General features: G+C 39.0%; 1 protein-coding gene across 2 annotated transcripts in view; it reads right to left on the minus strand.

Annotated features, from left to right (window-relative positions):
* The window catches only part of LOC134354560 (peroxidasin homolog), a 564572-nt gene that overhangs the window by 175289 nt on the left and 372719 nt on the right, over positions 1 to 16564 (minus strand). For both annotated transcript variants that reach the window (XM_063063488.1, XM_063063497.1), the window contains exons 9-10: positions 10662 to 10831; positions 3059 to 3331 (exon numbers count right to left, since the gene is read on the minus strand). In XM_063063488.1, the coding sequence (XP_062919558.1) occupies positions 3059 to 3331; positions 10662 to 10831 (443 nt within the window). The remainder of the gene's footprint in view (positions 1 to 3058; positions 3332 to 10661; positions 10832 to 16564) is intronic.

A 16564-nucleotide genomic window follows, 5' to 3' on the forward strand; every position in this document is an offset into this window, starting at 1 on the left:
AAAATGGAACTTAAGAATTGAAAGACTCTTAGTTGGCTACAGAAAGCGTTTACAAGCTGTGATACTTGCCAAAGGGGGTGTTACTAAGTACTACAATGCGGGGTGCGCAAACTTTTGCTTCAGGCCCTTTTCATTTTTTGTTATTTTGAAACTGTAATAGATCGAAATAAAAAAGTTTTCTTGTTTAAACTATTAAAGAAATGTGTCATCTTTAATTTTACGCCTTTTGGAAATCAGTTAATCTTTTACTCACTTAGCTATTCACAGTAACAGAAATTTTGACCAGAGGTGCCCAAACTTTTGCATGCCACTGTGTATTGCTAGAACATCTGAACATTGTAGACATTTTCAAATTGCTTCAGATGAGCATTATCAACAAAGTTTAATATACAAGGAGAAAATAATGCATATTTCCAGAAAGGTAGGTTTATTAAAAGAACATTTGAAAGGAATCTGAAACTCAGAAATAATATTAATTTCATTGAACAGACAATATTATTGACCAAAGCAAACAAATCCTAATTCGCTAGTAGTTTCACTCTCCAAATAAAGTTTGAGCGACAGTTTTATTTTTTTTTTGCCAGCTGGAAGCAAAATATGTCAAATGCTAAACTGAAAGAATGAACCTCCTTTTCAAGCTTATGTAGCATGAGATGATTTATACAAAACAGATATGACAAAGCAGGATGCCCAATAGTTGGATGTAGGAGATAAAATCCAAATGTCACACTGTGAGAGTGCCAGGAATGATGAAAAAACCTTTGGCTGTGTACCACTACAAGCAGCCTACCTTACAACTTCCTGTACAAGCTTCTCTGCCATCTGCTATTGCTTTTCCTCTTGGCTGCTGTGTTTCAAACTTTGGTAGTTACTATAATGGTTTATCTCCCATTGATACAACAAAACTGCCACCTCATTTAGTCTTATTACACCCATAAGGAAGATGGCTTCTAATCTCTGAGACTGCTAAAGCCCAAAATAATGAAACAAGTAACAGAAAATACTAACAAATCAGTGAGCCAATTATATGTAACGTTCAGTTATATTGGCTCGTATATGTCTAGGGGAAATCCCACCCAGCACCTGCCTCAATGCTTCCCATGGAGTAGGTGGCCACCCGAATCAAGCCCAAACATCAATCATCAGCCAGCACACCCAGTAAATTTTAACAAGTACACTTTATAGATATTACTAATTCGATGACATTAATATAAATTCGATACAGAAAAGGAAGTAATGGAAAAAAAAGGCGCCAACACTTATCAAAGTCCAAGTTCTTCGCGCGCAACCGTTGGAGCTCAGTCAATTCCGGATGACCACCCGAATCCTGTCAACTCACGGCTCGGGACCACCCGAAGTGATCGACCGGAGCCTTTCCGCACGTCCGCTGTCCTCCCCGTCTCTCCTCTGACTCCCCGCCAAAACCCCGTCCACAATCATATGATACAGCATTATATCCGAAAACAAAACAATACATGACCACCCATTGGCTAATAGCACCCTGCTATCTATAATAACCCCAACAACTGTCTAGCTAGAGACTTTCTCAGCATTCCCCAGTATAACATAACAAAGAATCTATTTTAAATTTAACAAAAAAGCAAGACCCCGTACATATATATAACAAAAAACACCTTCTTTGCCTTAAGAAACATGTGAGATAAATCTGGTTTGTGGTTTTAATTTCAGCACTCTAGCCATGGAATATAAACAATTAACATGTAATATATTCATTTAGAATGACTTCTTAATGAGTCCCCTTTTAACTGAAACGATTATGTTCTTAGTAGATGTTGTCATCATGTTGACATTAAATGAAGTCACGTGCTTAAATAGTCTAATACATCTCAAATGTTTATTGATATTTTCACAGACTATCCCGTTCCTAGAGGTCATGAATTTCATACACATAATTTATTCAAGATAAAGCAATTAACCAGTCATAATTCAGGAAAGCATGTATCAAACAAATGATAATATTGTGAACATGATTTCTTGGAATGTTAACAGACAAGTACTCACACTCACCTTTTAAATAATGAAACTGCATATCTTATAGGACACCAATTAATTAATGATTTTCAAGCATATACTTATATGAGTTAATTTAAAAATTCCAAATAAAATGTTCTCTCTAAATCAGTTTTAATTAATCATACTGATTGTAATTAACTAGAAAATTATGAGGCCCTTGAGTGGTGTTTTAGTGGGGCAGTGAACTGACCGCATTTTTGCTTTTATGCAAATTAAGAAGTAGATTGGGATGGGAACAGGAGATATAATGAATGATGTACAGTTCTGGTAATACACTACAGGAAAGATATTATTGCACTGAAGAAGCTGTAGAAGAAATTCACTACTGTGTTGCCTCCATTGGAACATTATGGTCGTAAGGAGAGATTGGACAGGCTAAGTTTGTTTTCCTTGGAGCAAAGGAATCTAAGGGATGACATGACAGACAAATATAAGACAATATGATATAGGAGCAGAAATAGGCCATTCAGCCCATCGAGTCAGTTCCACCATAAATATTTAAGGGTGGATAAATAGAGTAGATCATAAAAATCATGTTTACGATGGTGGGTGTGTCACAGAGAAGAGGGCATATGGTGATAGCTAGGAGGTTTAGATAATATCATAACAGAACATGGTTCACACAGAGGGTGTTTAAAGTCTGAAATGCATTTCCTGAGGAGATAAAAGAGGCAGTTATTCTCAAAATAGTGAAGAAGCATTTAGACAAAGTACTTGAATTATGAAGACATAAAAGACTTGGAACCTAATACAGGTAAATGGGATTCGTGTGTTATATACTACGTGCATCATGAACAAAATGGGTCAAAGGGTCCCGTACTGTGCTGAACAACTCACTATCTTTGACTCTGTAACCTTTTCTGCCCATTTTTCCTTCTACTCTGTGACTGTGCACATTTGGAAAATCCAGCTTAGTAAGTATAACTCTGTATAATCAACAAATTCAAATTAAGAAAACACAACACATGCAAATTGGGAAAATAAAATCCAGAATATTCACACATCAACAGCAAAAATCACTTACCCTGTACGATGATGAACGCTGAGGATTGGATGGAATCTTGGTTATTACTGGCATGACAGATGAACTGGCCATGGTCCTGGAGAGTGACGTTCTGAATAAACAGACCGCCCGAGGAAGTGATGTTGTACCTGGAGTGTGTGGGCAGCAGCTCTCCATTCCCTTTCGTCCACGTAACTCGGGGTTGAGGATGGCCAGTAGCACTGCACTCCAGGGTGATACTTGATCCAATGAGAACCTCGGTATTTTGTGGTTGAATCACAAAACTTGGTTTGGCTGGATCGGAAATTTGAGCCACATTAAGACATTCATTTAAATTTATTCCTATTTATAGTCCTTGCTTCTTAATCACAAAACCAAGTAGACAAAGAGTGCTTTAGCAGAGCTATTGTTTGATCACCTGAGAGGTGTTTTAAGGAAATCAGGGTATATGGGGTTGGTCACAAAAGTATCACTGAGATGGCAGCTCAGCCATGATTTTGTACATATTATTTATTAAATTACTATATATTACACATTGCACATTTAAACAGAGACGTAAAGAATTTTACTCCTCAAGTATATGAAGGATGTAAGTAATAAAGTCAATTCAATTCAATTTTGTTGATTTAAAAAATATTACTTCAGTGGAATGCCCACTGAAGTAGTGATTACCTAATTAATTACCTGCAAACATTTGTTTTAAACATTTTTCTTGATAGTGACAATGAATAAAACTCATAGAACATAGAATATAGAAATCTATAGCACATTACAGGCCCTTGTAACCTATTCTCGAAACTGTCTAGAATTTCCCTACTGCATAGCTGTCTATTTTTCTAAGCTTAAATTCATTCTAAAATTTAAAATGAAAGCAGGCAGTTGGGAATATGATAAATCATGACTGTATCAGTAGGGTAAGAGAAGGGATATTGAGAACACAGCAGCTGGAAATTCAATAAGGTTGTGTAATATTTTGAAGAACTAGGTATTAGTATTACCTCAAAAATCAATGGATATCAGTTTGGTTACATAATTCACAATGATAAGCTTTAGAATTGTTTCCTTGTCCATGGAGGCTACTAGGTGCATGACTGTGATATTGGTTGAATTTAGTGGAAGGTGAGGCTACTCCAGCATACGATAGAGAGCATGTCTGGAAGCTCAGGGTAGTGTAGTCCATTAAGGACGCAGTGAAGCTTGGATATTTATGGATGCTGCTCATGTTATGCCTATCATTCTAATGCTTTTAATCTGAAAAGATTGGGAAAACTACAGTACAGTGCTCCATTTGCCATCAGAAATCAGTGGTACACATTTCTTCCTACTATCTATCAAAACTGTGGCAAATCAGTTGCGATGATGTGGAAACGTCACTTGAAGTGATTTTGCCATAGAAGTAGATTGCATATACAAATCTGTGTCTCTTGTGCTGCTTTGTAATTAATGTGGATTTTCTGACCAGAAGTGATGGGAGGTATGATTCTTATTCATTTGGCATCATGATCAGCACATACATTGTGTACTGAAGGGCTGTTCCTTTGCAGTACTGCTCTGTCATCTTTACGAAGCATCGTGTTTCAGTCATATTAAAAATTAGTTCTTCCAGAGTGCAGCCCAAACTGTCCCCAGCTCACCTTAGTTTTAGCATATGTTTTAAGGTGCAAAATGATGAAAATCCTTCCCTATTTGCAATCAATGAATTCTAGGTGGAACAACAAGCAAAAGTCCAGCTCTTGGGAACTCCCTACTACTCACTGTCACTGTTATTAAAGTTAACATTACACTTTTAACTCTAATGTGTATACTCCATCTGTGTCCTAATCAGTGTTTCATAAAGGTTCGACATAAACTTTGTTGTTGTACACCGGGACCACCCCCTCTGTTCCTTCACACCACTTAGAAATACGCAGCTTAGCTTGCGTCGTTCCCAACTGTTCTTTCTGCAGATCTGCATTTCTTCACACTTCTCTGTATAAAATTTCATCTGCCAATTTTTTATTTACCCATGTGCTTTAGGGCTGATTATCAATATCAAATGTAAGTATGCCATGCAAGGAAGTATAAAAATACTTATAAAGTTAAGCCATCCTGCTTAGTCTTTGCCAATTGCAAATAAACTGATGGAAGTGTTTTAGACTGATTTCTCTTTAATGCTTTTTTCTAAGAAGTTATATGCCATCAGCTTCATCTATCTTTTTATATATTAAGTAAAGAGGTATTTTGTTATGAAAATACCCTTATATTCAAAAATGACCTTATTGTTTATCCTTCAATGAAAATAGATGAAGCAGATATATAAAGAAATGAGGACCAAAATGCTGATAAAACTTCCTATGTTTGTATGATTCTTAAATTTTCTCCCTTCTCTCTAATGTGACTACTGCAATGTTTGCTTAAAGTTAAAAGGATATGTATAAGGCATGCATTTTATACGATACATTCAAAATCACAAGCAGAATGGCATCTTAGTCAATCTGAAAGCAAACTACATACATACATGCATGACTTGACTCTGAGAGAGCTGTCATGGAAAACATTTATCAAACCTTATGTTAGTATAGTTTCTTATTTTTGTACTTGAATTCAAATAACAAGTACTGGCATGTCAGCAGCTTTACTATAAATGACCTCAGTATTTCAGCTGTGAATCTTTTAGTACCATTCTTGCCACTACGACAGAAGACCAAGTTTGGGCTCCTCACTCTAAAGACTGAGGCAATAAAAAATTAGGCTGTTGCTCCAGAGGTATACTGTTAGATATTTTTTGGATATGAGGGGAAACCAAGACACTATCTGCTCTCAAGTGGACGTATAAAATTCTTGACAATTTTTTGTAGAAGAATGGGTCACTGGCAAAATCACAAAAGCAAACAGATCACGTTGTTGCTTGGAGAAGTTTGCTGTGTATAAACTGGCTGTTGCATTTCCTTACTTCAACAGTGAGTCAGTCCTATGCTCCACTGATTAATGCAGACAAAGGCTGCAGATGCAGAAATCTAGGGCAACAAACAATTTGCTGGAGAAACCCAGTGGGTTGACAGCATCTGAGGAAGGAAACTAATAGTTGTCTCAATCTCAAACTCGGAAATGAAATGGCCAGTATAAAAAGGAAAAGACAGCAGCAAGAAAAGATTCTGAGGCAATTAGTGGCCTGGGGGAGAATGAGAAATGATAGGCAGGTAGGTGAGGTGAGTGGGGGTGGAGCTGGAGGACCAGAGCAGCTAAATGAATGACAGAGGCAGAAAAGGTGAGAAAAAAACATTTGGAGCAAGGTTGGGAGGTAGAGTGTGCAAATAAAAGAGAGGAGTGTGCTAACAGAAGAGAGCTGATGGGGGGAGGGTGGGGGGAGATAAGCTAGAACACAACATGCTACCAGAACTGGATTCAGATAAGGAAGTGAGAATGGAAGCCTTGGTGGAAGAGGTGAACGACAGTTGGAACTAGATGGGGGTGGGTTGGGGAAACCTGTGTATGAAGCAGCTGGATGGAACCAGGAGGGGGAAGGGAACAAAAATGAGTGAACAATTCTTGGAGTGCATTATGGGAAAGGGGGACAACAATAGGAGGACTGCAGGATCAGGAGAGAGGGTGAAGATGGGGTGAGGAAAGGGTGGGAGAACTGGAAAAAGGGGATTTGAAAACTCAATATTTATGCCATTGGGTTGTAAACAGCCTAGTTTGGACTAGCATAGGAGTTCTCTGAAATGGTCACTGACTTTGTGCTTGGACCCATCGATATAGAGGAGAACAATGGGAATAGGTCGAGGGGAGTCGGCAGTTTAAATGGATTCGGCATGGAATAGATGGGCCGCAGGGCTTGTTTCTGTGCTGTATTTTCTGTGACTCTATGACTCCATTCACAGATCATTTCAGCTTCCTTTCTCATTGTCACACTGACCTGTCCAGCCTTGGCCATCTCTATAGTCAGAAACTAAATAAACAGAGTAGCTTCTCCAGAGCATATTAGAGAAGCAACATTGTATATTCCACTGGGGTAGTCCATTACCCAATATCAGGAGTACTGAATTTTCCAATTTTAGGGAACCTCCCCTTTTCCCCTCTCCCTCCCCTTACCTACTTTCTCATGCTCCGTTCCTCATCTTACCCACTCTTCCATCAACCTGCCTGCAACCCTGTTGTTTGCAACCATCTTCATCCCCTTTCCCCTTCTGGCTGCATTCAGCCACTTCACACACAGGTTTCCCCATCTATCCCCCATCTTGTTCCCAGTGCTGTCCACCTTTCCCTCAATGGACTCCATTCTCATCTCCTTTACTTATACGAATCCAGCTCTGATAGTACTTTGTCCTCCTGCTTATCTCTCTTCATCAGCTCTGTCCCATCATCACACTTCTTTACCCGAATATTGTTTCATCTGTTGTTTTTCCCCTTTTTTCTCTCTCCATTTGTCTGTCTCCATCTATTATTCACCTGCCTCAGTCTTCCAACTCCTTCCCAGTACACCTTCCCTGCCTGTCATCTCACACCCTTCCCCAATCCACCAATCATCTCGGGATCCTTTCTTTCCACTCCCTTCTCTTCTTAATGCTGGCCATCTCAATCCTGATGCAGGGTTTCTGATTGGAAATGCTAACAATTTCTTTCCTCCCACAGATGCTGCTCAATGCACTGAGTTCCTCCAGCACATTGTTTTGGTGCTCGTTTAGTTATACAATGTTTTGGGACACCATGAATGAGAGATGGAAGATATTTTTAAATGAAAGATTTTTTTATTATTAAAATATGGGTATTATTACTGAACTTCAGTCTTCTGTGATTATTTTATTTTCTGTGAAAGAAATCGGCACGTCTTAAGGGTGCAATCTGAAATGTGAGCTATGTAAAAGCCTTCAGTTAAAATTCACTTCAGTTGTAAAAAGTTTCAGGTTGTAGGATAGTCTGGCGTTAAGAGCTCACCAAAGCTGCCAAATATCTAATTGTACCACAACATAACCCTCTAGGGCAGGCGTGGACAACCTTTTACATTCCATGCGTCAATCTTTTCACGCAAAAGTTCGGATGCGATTTTTTCACGCATGCGTTCTATATTAACATATTTTTACAAGAATTGTTGGGTACAAGAGTTGTATGGCACATCTGAACTCATGCATGAAAAAATTGACGCATGGAAAATGTACAAGGTTGGCCACCCCTGCTCTAGGGTACCTGCAGTCATTGGTGCTAACATGAACATCTTTGCCACAAAATACCATTAGGACCCCTTAACTGCCTGCATATATTCAAATGCAATCCAAGGAATTCACGAAAAAGTAAAATTCATTTAAGGCATTTCTCTGTTATGCTAGATGACCAGCGAACACGATGGAAATCTATCAACCATTCTTTCTTGCTGCCCCTCACAAGTGCCTCATGTTTTTCTAAAGGCAGAAGAAATCAATTTGCTGTGATGAGACCTTAAGAGGACAAGACGTGAAAGAATAGGACCTATCAAGTGTGACAGTGCAAAAGTATGTATGGAACTGGAGGAAATAGCAGAGGTATGTAATGAATACTTTACTTCAGTATTCACTATGAAAAAGGCTCTTGAAGTGATTGTAGTGATGACTTGCAGCAGACTGAAAAGCGTGAGCATGTAGATATTAAGAAAGAGGATGTGCTGGAGCTTTTGGAAAGCATCAAGTTGGAAAAGTCGCTGGGACCAGATGAGATGTACCCCAGGCTACTGTGGGAGGAGAGGGAGGAGATTGCTGAGCCTCTGGCGATGATCTTTGAATCATCAGTGGAGACAGGAGTGATTCTGAAGGATTGGATGGTTGCGAAATGTTGTTCCCTTATTCAAGAAAGGGAGTAGAGATAGCCCAGGAAATTATAGACCAGTGAGTCTTACTTCAGTGGTTGGTTAGTTGATGGAGAAGATCCTGAGAGGCAGAATTTATGAACATTTGGAGAGGTATAATATGATTAGGAATCGTCAGCATGGCTTTATCAAGGGCAGGTTGTGCCTTACGAACCTGATTGAATTTTTTGAGATGTGACTAAACACATTGATGAAAGAAGAGTAGTAGATGCAGTATATGTGGATTTCAGCAAGGCATTTGATAAGGTACCCCATGCTAGGCTTATTGAGAAAGTAAGGAAGCATGGGATCCAAGGGGATATTGCTTTGTGGATCCAGAACTGGCTTGCCCACAGAAGGCAAGGAGTGGTTGTAGACGGTCATATTCTGCATGGAGGCCGGTCACCAGTGGAGTGCCTCAGGGATATGTTCTGGGACCCTTACTCTTCATGATTTTTATAAATGACCTGGAGGAAGAAGTAGAGGGATGGGTTAGTAAGTTTGCTGATAACACAAAGGTTGGAGGTATTGTGGATAGTGTGGAGGGCTGTCAGAGGCTACAGCAGGACACTGATAGGATGCAAAACTGGTCTGAGAAGTGGCAGATGGAGTTCAACCCAGATAAGTGTGAAGTGGTTCATTTTGGTAGGTCAAATACGATGGCAGAATATAGTATTATTGGTAAGACTCTTGACAGTGTGGAGGATCAGAGGGATCTTGGGGTCCGAGTCCGTAGGACGCTCAAAGCACCTGCGCAGGTTGACTCTGTGGTTAAGAAGGTGTACGGTGTATTGGCCTTCATCAATTGTGGAATTGAATTTAAGAGCCGAGAGGTAATGTTGCAGCTATATAGAACCCTGGTCAGACCCCACTTGGAGTACTGTGTTGAGTTCTGGTCGCCTTACTACAGGAAGGATGTGGAAGCCATAGAAAGGGTGCAGAGGAGATTTACAAGGATGTTGCCTGGATAGGGGAGCATGCCTTATGAGAGTAGGTTGGGTGAACTCGGCCTTTTCTCCTTGGAGCAACGGAGGATGAGAGATGACCTGATAGAGGTGTATAAGATGATGAGAGGCATTGATCATGTGGATAGTCAAAGGCTTTTTTCCCAGGGAAGAAATGGTTGTCACAAGAGGACACAGGTTTAGGGTGCTGGGGAGTAGGTACAGAGGAGATGTCAGGGGTAAGTTGTTTTTACTCAGAGAGTGGTGAGTGTGTGGAATGGACTGACGGCAATGGTGGTGGAGGTGGATACGATAGGGTCTTTTAGGACACTTTTGGATCGGTACATGGAACTTAGAAAAATAGAGGGCTATAGGTAAGCCTAGTAATTTCTAAGGTAGGGAGATGTTGGGCACAACTTTGTGGGGTGAAGGGCCTGTATTGTGCTGTAGGTTTTCTATGTTTCTATGTTTCTAATTGATATGTTTTCATAAACAACAAGAGAATCTATAAGGAACAGATCCAAATCACATCTCACTTTGATTCAACTGATGTTTTCCTAAAAAAAATATAAATAAAGAGGTCCTGCCTCAATGGACTATGGACAGACAACTCATCCACATTCCATCAGAAAATAATGTTTTGAACACAGACTGTAATACATAATGGATCTTTAATGCCTTCACCCTTAGATTTTATTACAAAATCAGTGCAAGGACACTGGACCTTAAAACTAAACTCTAGTTTAATCTCAAAACCACTCATAAAATAAATTAGTGTCCCACAAGCTGCAGTTGCTATGGGAATGGAAATGAAAGGTGGAAAGAATTGAACAATTACAAAGAGAAAAAAAGAAACAACATTCTAATGAGGATAATATCTTACTTGGAGTGCCAAAGTATCGGAGTAAAACACCTTGGGTTGTAGCTTCTCCCACTACATTTTTGGCCATGCACTGGTATGTCCCTTGGTCAGATTCCTGTGTGTTCTGGATCATTAAAGTACCATCATCTAGTAAGTTCAGCCGAATGTCATTCTTCATGTGTAATTCATGGCTACAATAAGGTAGAGAGGTAAACAGTCAACAAGGTCACAGTAAGTGAATAAAGAACCGTATTTGAGATCCAGACTGCTTAATACACTGATGCCGTACATAGAAATATTACTGGGAATCTGTCTTGACAGATCTCCAGTGTAATATCAGTGAACATAGTGCAAAAAGACAAGCACAAAAACTAGAATTAAAACACAGGCCAAAATCAAAATTCACAATGCAGATGAAATATCGTCAACTTGGAATCCTATCTCTTTTGCTCTCTACATTACTGTCTGGCTTGTTGAGCATAGAGTATTTTTTTCTTTTTATTGCATTATAATATTGGGTTGGGTTTCAACCAACTGTGACCAAGCAAAGATTAGGTCACTGTTTGCATTGTAACGTCTCTCAAGTATTAGAGGATAAGGAAACGAAAGAGAAAGCTCCAGCAGGAGAGGAAGGGAGGGTAGGGGTGGAAATCTTAAATCAGCAGGGATGGAGTTATGCTGGGATTTTAGAAGCCAGAAAGGGAGACCGGAGACCAAAATGTACATGTGGTTCCAAGGATTCCTTGAAAATACCATTGAATGTAAAACTGGTAATTAAGGAAACTTAATGGAATTTAAAGGCAAAGATTTTCATGTTAGAAGCGGTGGATATAAAGATTCTGTCTGCACTGTGAGGTTATACAACACATAACCAGAGGATATTTATGTATTCGGCAGACGATTTTAGACCTTCTGTTGTTAGACAGAATGCCTATGCTATTGTTACATTGTTGTGCTTACACTCTGATGATTCTCACAAATAGCAAGGATCACAGTGGGGTAAGTATAGAGAACAGAATGTCGTCGGTTAAAGGTGCAAGACTCCATTTATTTTTGTAAAGACAGTAGTGAAATGTAGGTATTTTATCAATACATGTAATGAACAACAATAATAAGCCTAGTTTCGTAACTTGTTTCAGAAGGTTTCGAATGCAATCGTCTCAGTTAGCACGATGCTATTGCAACTTGGGGCATTAGAGTTCAGATTTCAATCCTGCAATCTCTGTAAGGAGTTTGTATGTCCTTCCCATGGAATATCTGGTGCTCTGGTTTCCTCCCACAGTCCCAAGATGTACCAGTTAGAAGGTTAAACAGTCATTGTAACTTGCAGATCGGATAGAGTTAAATCGGAGGTCATCAGTGGTTGATGGGCGACGCGGCTCAAGAGGCACAAAAGGCCTACTCAGTGCTGTATCAAAGAACAATCTGTTTATTTCCCAGACTTGCTTTTTTGGGTACTTTCATATATGTGAACATTGTTTCCTGTTATGCTAATAGAACGGTCTTTGAAAATATTATTACACTTTTCCAACAATGCACTAAGATATGATTTATGGGACACAAGGCTGAAATCATATTTTCAGTTTAGTTTGATTTGCTCAGCAAGTCTTTCCCCACAAACACTGATTTGTTTTCATGATATGATATAACAGTAGTTGCTATATTCATCTTCACTTTGTCTCAATATACACTCCATTTACCCAAGTATACTGTACATAAAGTCACACTAGAGTAGGTTTTCAGTGTGAAAGTGTGATCTCTGGTTGAACTAACTATAGTAATTGTTTAGCTCATTATCATAGGGGGATAAAGATATTCTTTCAAATGCTAGGTGTGGGAGATACCAGATACGATGAAAGGGGACCTTGTCTGAGGAAGATTTGAAGCTAGGCAGTGATTTAAGGAATAGGATGCACCACTGTAACGGGCTCATTCTGCTCTGCAAGGTTCTGCCATTCTTCTTCTTGAATGAGGATGATAAGGGAATGCTCTTCCCACTCATGATATTCATAGAATTGAATCATATAATCCCACTAAGGAAGTGCATTGTCTGACATTTAATTTCAAAACTCTAATCAGTAGATCAACATAGCAACATCATAAACATGGAAAGCTGTGGTGCCAGTTGAATCAGATAATCATATTGGCCTTTTCTGCAGGAAGTTTGCCTGATCTTCTGTTACAGTGTTAGGGATTATCAATGCAAATGCCAGAGAATCAGTACATTTGGTTATGTCACAGAAAAGAAAGAAAAGATTTGTTAGGCTATACACCTATTCAACTCAGCAACAAAGCCTTCATGCTGACCAATGATGCTTTCCTGTGCTAGGCAGATTTGCCTGCATCTGGCCTATTTCTATCTAAGAAGCTGTCCAAATGTCTTTTAAGTGTTATAATTAAACCCACCACTACAATTTACTCATTCTAAATACCAGCCATCTTCTGTATGAAAAATATGCCTTTATAGTCCTTTTAAGTCTTTCCTCTCTAATCTTAAATCTTTATTTTTATTTCTAGCTGTCCTACTCTGGGAAAGAAGGACCACATTATCATGATGTTATAAACCTCTATAAGCTCACTCCACAGCCTTCTTCACCCTGGGGAAAACAGCCCCACCTTTTCCAGTCTCTTCTCTTATCTTGAACCCTCCAGTCCTGGTAACATTCTCTTTCAGCCATCTTGTTTATCATATTTGCAAAACAATGTTTTAAATTTCATATTCTGTAATCACATTTTTCATTGTCATAGTATCATAACACACAGTCAGTACTAAACATCATGCACACATTTGCACTTATCCTACAATAATCCCAATTTATTTCCCCACATTCCTGTGAATTGCCCTCATTTACAGTGGCCATTTAATCTATCAACCTCCATATCTCTGAGATGGGTCATTTACAGTGGCCGCTTAACGTATCAAACTGCATGTACAGTGGAATGCAAAAATTAGGGCACCCCGGTCAAAATTTCTGTTACTGTGAATAGTTAAGTGAGTAGAAGATGAACTGATCTCCAAAAGTCATAAAGTTAAAGATGAAACATTCTTTTCAACATTTTAAGCAAGATTAGTGTATTATTTTTGTATCGTACAATTTTAGAGTGAAAAAAAGGAAAGGAGCACCATGCAAAGCTTTGGGTACCCCAAGAGATTTGAACTCTCAGATAACTTTTACCAAGGTCTCAGACCTTAAATAACTTGTTAGGGTTACGGCTTGTTCATAGTCATCGTTAGGAAAGGCCAGGTGATGCAAATTTCAAAGATTTATAAATACCCTGACTCTTCAAAACCTTGTCACAACAATCAGCAGCCATGGGCTCCTCTAAGTAGCTGCCTAGCACTCTGAAAATTAAAATAAATGATGTCCACAAAGCAGGAGAAGGCTATAAGCGTTTTCAGGTAGCCGTTTCCTAGGATCGTAATGTAATTAAGAAATGGCAGTTAACAGGAACGGTGGAGGTCAAGTTGAGGTCTGGAAGATCAAGAAAACTTTCCGAGAGAACTGCTCGTAGCATTGCTAGAAAGGCAAATCAAAACCCTGTTTGACTGCAAAAGACCTTCAGGAAGATTTAGCAGACTCTGGAGTGGTGGTGCACTGTTCTACTGTACAGCGACACCTGCACAAATATGACCTTCATGGAAGAATCATCAGAAGAAAACATTTCCTGCGTCCTCACCACAAAATTCAGCGTCAGGAGTTTGCAAAGGAACATCTAAACAAGCCTGATGCATTTTGGAAACAAGTCCTGTGGACTGATTAAGTTAAAATAGAACTTTTTAGCCGCAATGAGCAAAGGGATGTTTGGAGAAAAAAGGGTGCAGAATTTCATGAAAACAACGCCTCTCCAACTGTTAAGCATGGGGGTTGATCAATCATGCTTTGGGCTTCTGTTGCAGCCAGTGGCACGGGGAACATTTCACTGGTAGAGGGAAGAATGGATTCAACTAAATGCCAGCAAATTCTGGAAGTAAACATTACACCGTCTGTAAAAAGGCTTAAGATGAAAAGAGGATAGCTTCTACAACAGGATAATGATCCTAAACACACCTCAAAATCCACAATGGACTACCCCAAGAGGCGCAAGCTGAGGGTTTTGCCATGGCCCTCACAGTCCCCTGACCTAAACATCATCGAAAATCTGTGGATAGACCTCAAAAGAGCAGTGCGTACAAGATGGCCCAAGAATCTCACAGAACCAGAAGCCTTTTGCAAGGAAGAATGGGTGAAAATCCCCCAAACAAGAATTGAAAGACTCTTAGCTGGCTACAGAAAGCGTTTACAAGCTGTGATACTTGCCAAAGGGGGTATTACTAAGTACCGACCACGCAGGGTGCCCAAACTTCTGCTTCAGGCCCTTTTCCTTTTTTGTTATTTTGAAACTGTAAAAGATGGAAATAAAAAAGTAATCTTGCTTAAAATATTAAAGAATTGTGTCATCTTTAACTTTATGCCTTTTAGAAATCAGGTCATCTTTTACTCATTTAGCTATTCACAGTAACAGAAATTTTGACCAGGGCTGCCCAAACTTTTGCTTGCCACTGTATCTGAGATTTGAGTGGATAAACGTTACGCTCTATAAAACTTTGATTAACCCAAATTTGCAGAAACATGTTCTATTTTGATCACCACACTATAGGAAGCATGTGGACACTATTGAGAAGATGTAGAAGAGGTTTACTAGGATTGAAGTGTATTAGGTACGAGAAAAGGATGGATAATCCTGGGTTGTTTTCTCTGGAGTATCAGACCATCAGGTTTAGTTTCCAAAACTAGACATTTAAATAGACTAAATATTTTTTTTCTGTGGGATATGAGTTGTTTATCAGAATAGATGATGCAAAGAGCTAACCAGAGAAATTTGATTCTGTAAATTGTATGCATATGCTGCGGCTATGAAAAAAATCTATGAGGTAAAATAAAAGCAGCATGTCAAATGGAGACACCCCACCTGGCCATTTCATAATCAAATAATAATGCTATCTGCACAGAAGGAAAATTAATCCTCTTAGGTGGCTCTGCTCCCTACAGTTTTATATATGGATTGTCTTCTGAAGTTTCTACAGGAAACAATTCTGTTGCATATATTTTAATGCACAGAACATTTATATGTCAGTCCATTCTTGAATTGATTTGAACTAATTTTGATTATGAAAAACTGATGGCCTTTACTTCACAATCCATACATAAAACCAGAAACTGTAGTTTAAATGCATCGGTTCAGAGGACATGGTCACAATCTTGAGAGATCGTGCAGCAAATAAATATAATTCTGCACATAACAATATACAGTATACTTTAAGTGAAAATGGAAATCGAAAAGATTGTGTGGGTGCAGCAAGACTGACTTGTTATTCGGTATTTCACAGGAATTAGAATTTTCAATCATTGAATGTCACTGCAAGTATTTTCTGGCACCTTGGTATATTTGTTGTGATGAAAATGTTCCACGTGGAAAAATGAGCCCCATCAAGGCAGTCCGAAAATCTGAACAATGATAAGAAGCATTCTAGAAGTCTAATTTTGAACAAACTCATATACTTGCCTCATGCAGTGTACCAAAAGCACAGATCTTCTGCTTAAAAGATGGCAGATCCTTTCAGAACCATTGACTTCTATCTATATAAACGTGTGGAAATTTGGCATTACAAGCCAACGTAGAATTACCAAACTTCTTCTCGACTGAATGCTGTACTTTAGACACTGCACTCCACTATTAGATTCCCCACAAAAACCATGAAAGAATGCAAGCATCTACTGACTTCCCAGACAGGAAAATATGCCTGCAGGTTGTGCCAGATTAGATGTGGTGGAAGTACAGTGGCCTCATTCATCTTAATGGAGAAAAAACAATAACAGGGAAGAAGGTAATTTTCTCAGAATTGTTTTAATTAAGTTAATTTAAATACATCCAAAAGCTTTTCA

The sequence above is a fragment of the Mobula hypostoma genome, chromosome 1, assembly GCF_963921235.1.
Source record: "Mobula hypostoma chromosome 1, sMobHyp1.1, whole genome shotgun sequence".
In the NCBI taxonomy this organism is placed as follows: Eukaryota; Metazoa; Chordata; class Chondrichthyes; order Myliobatiformes; family Myliobatidae; genus Mobula; species Mobula hypostoma.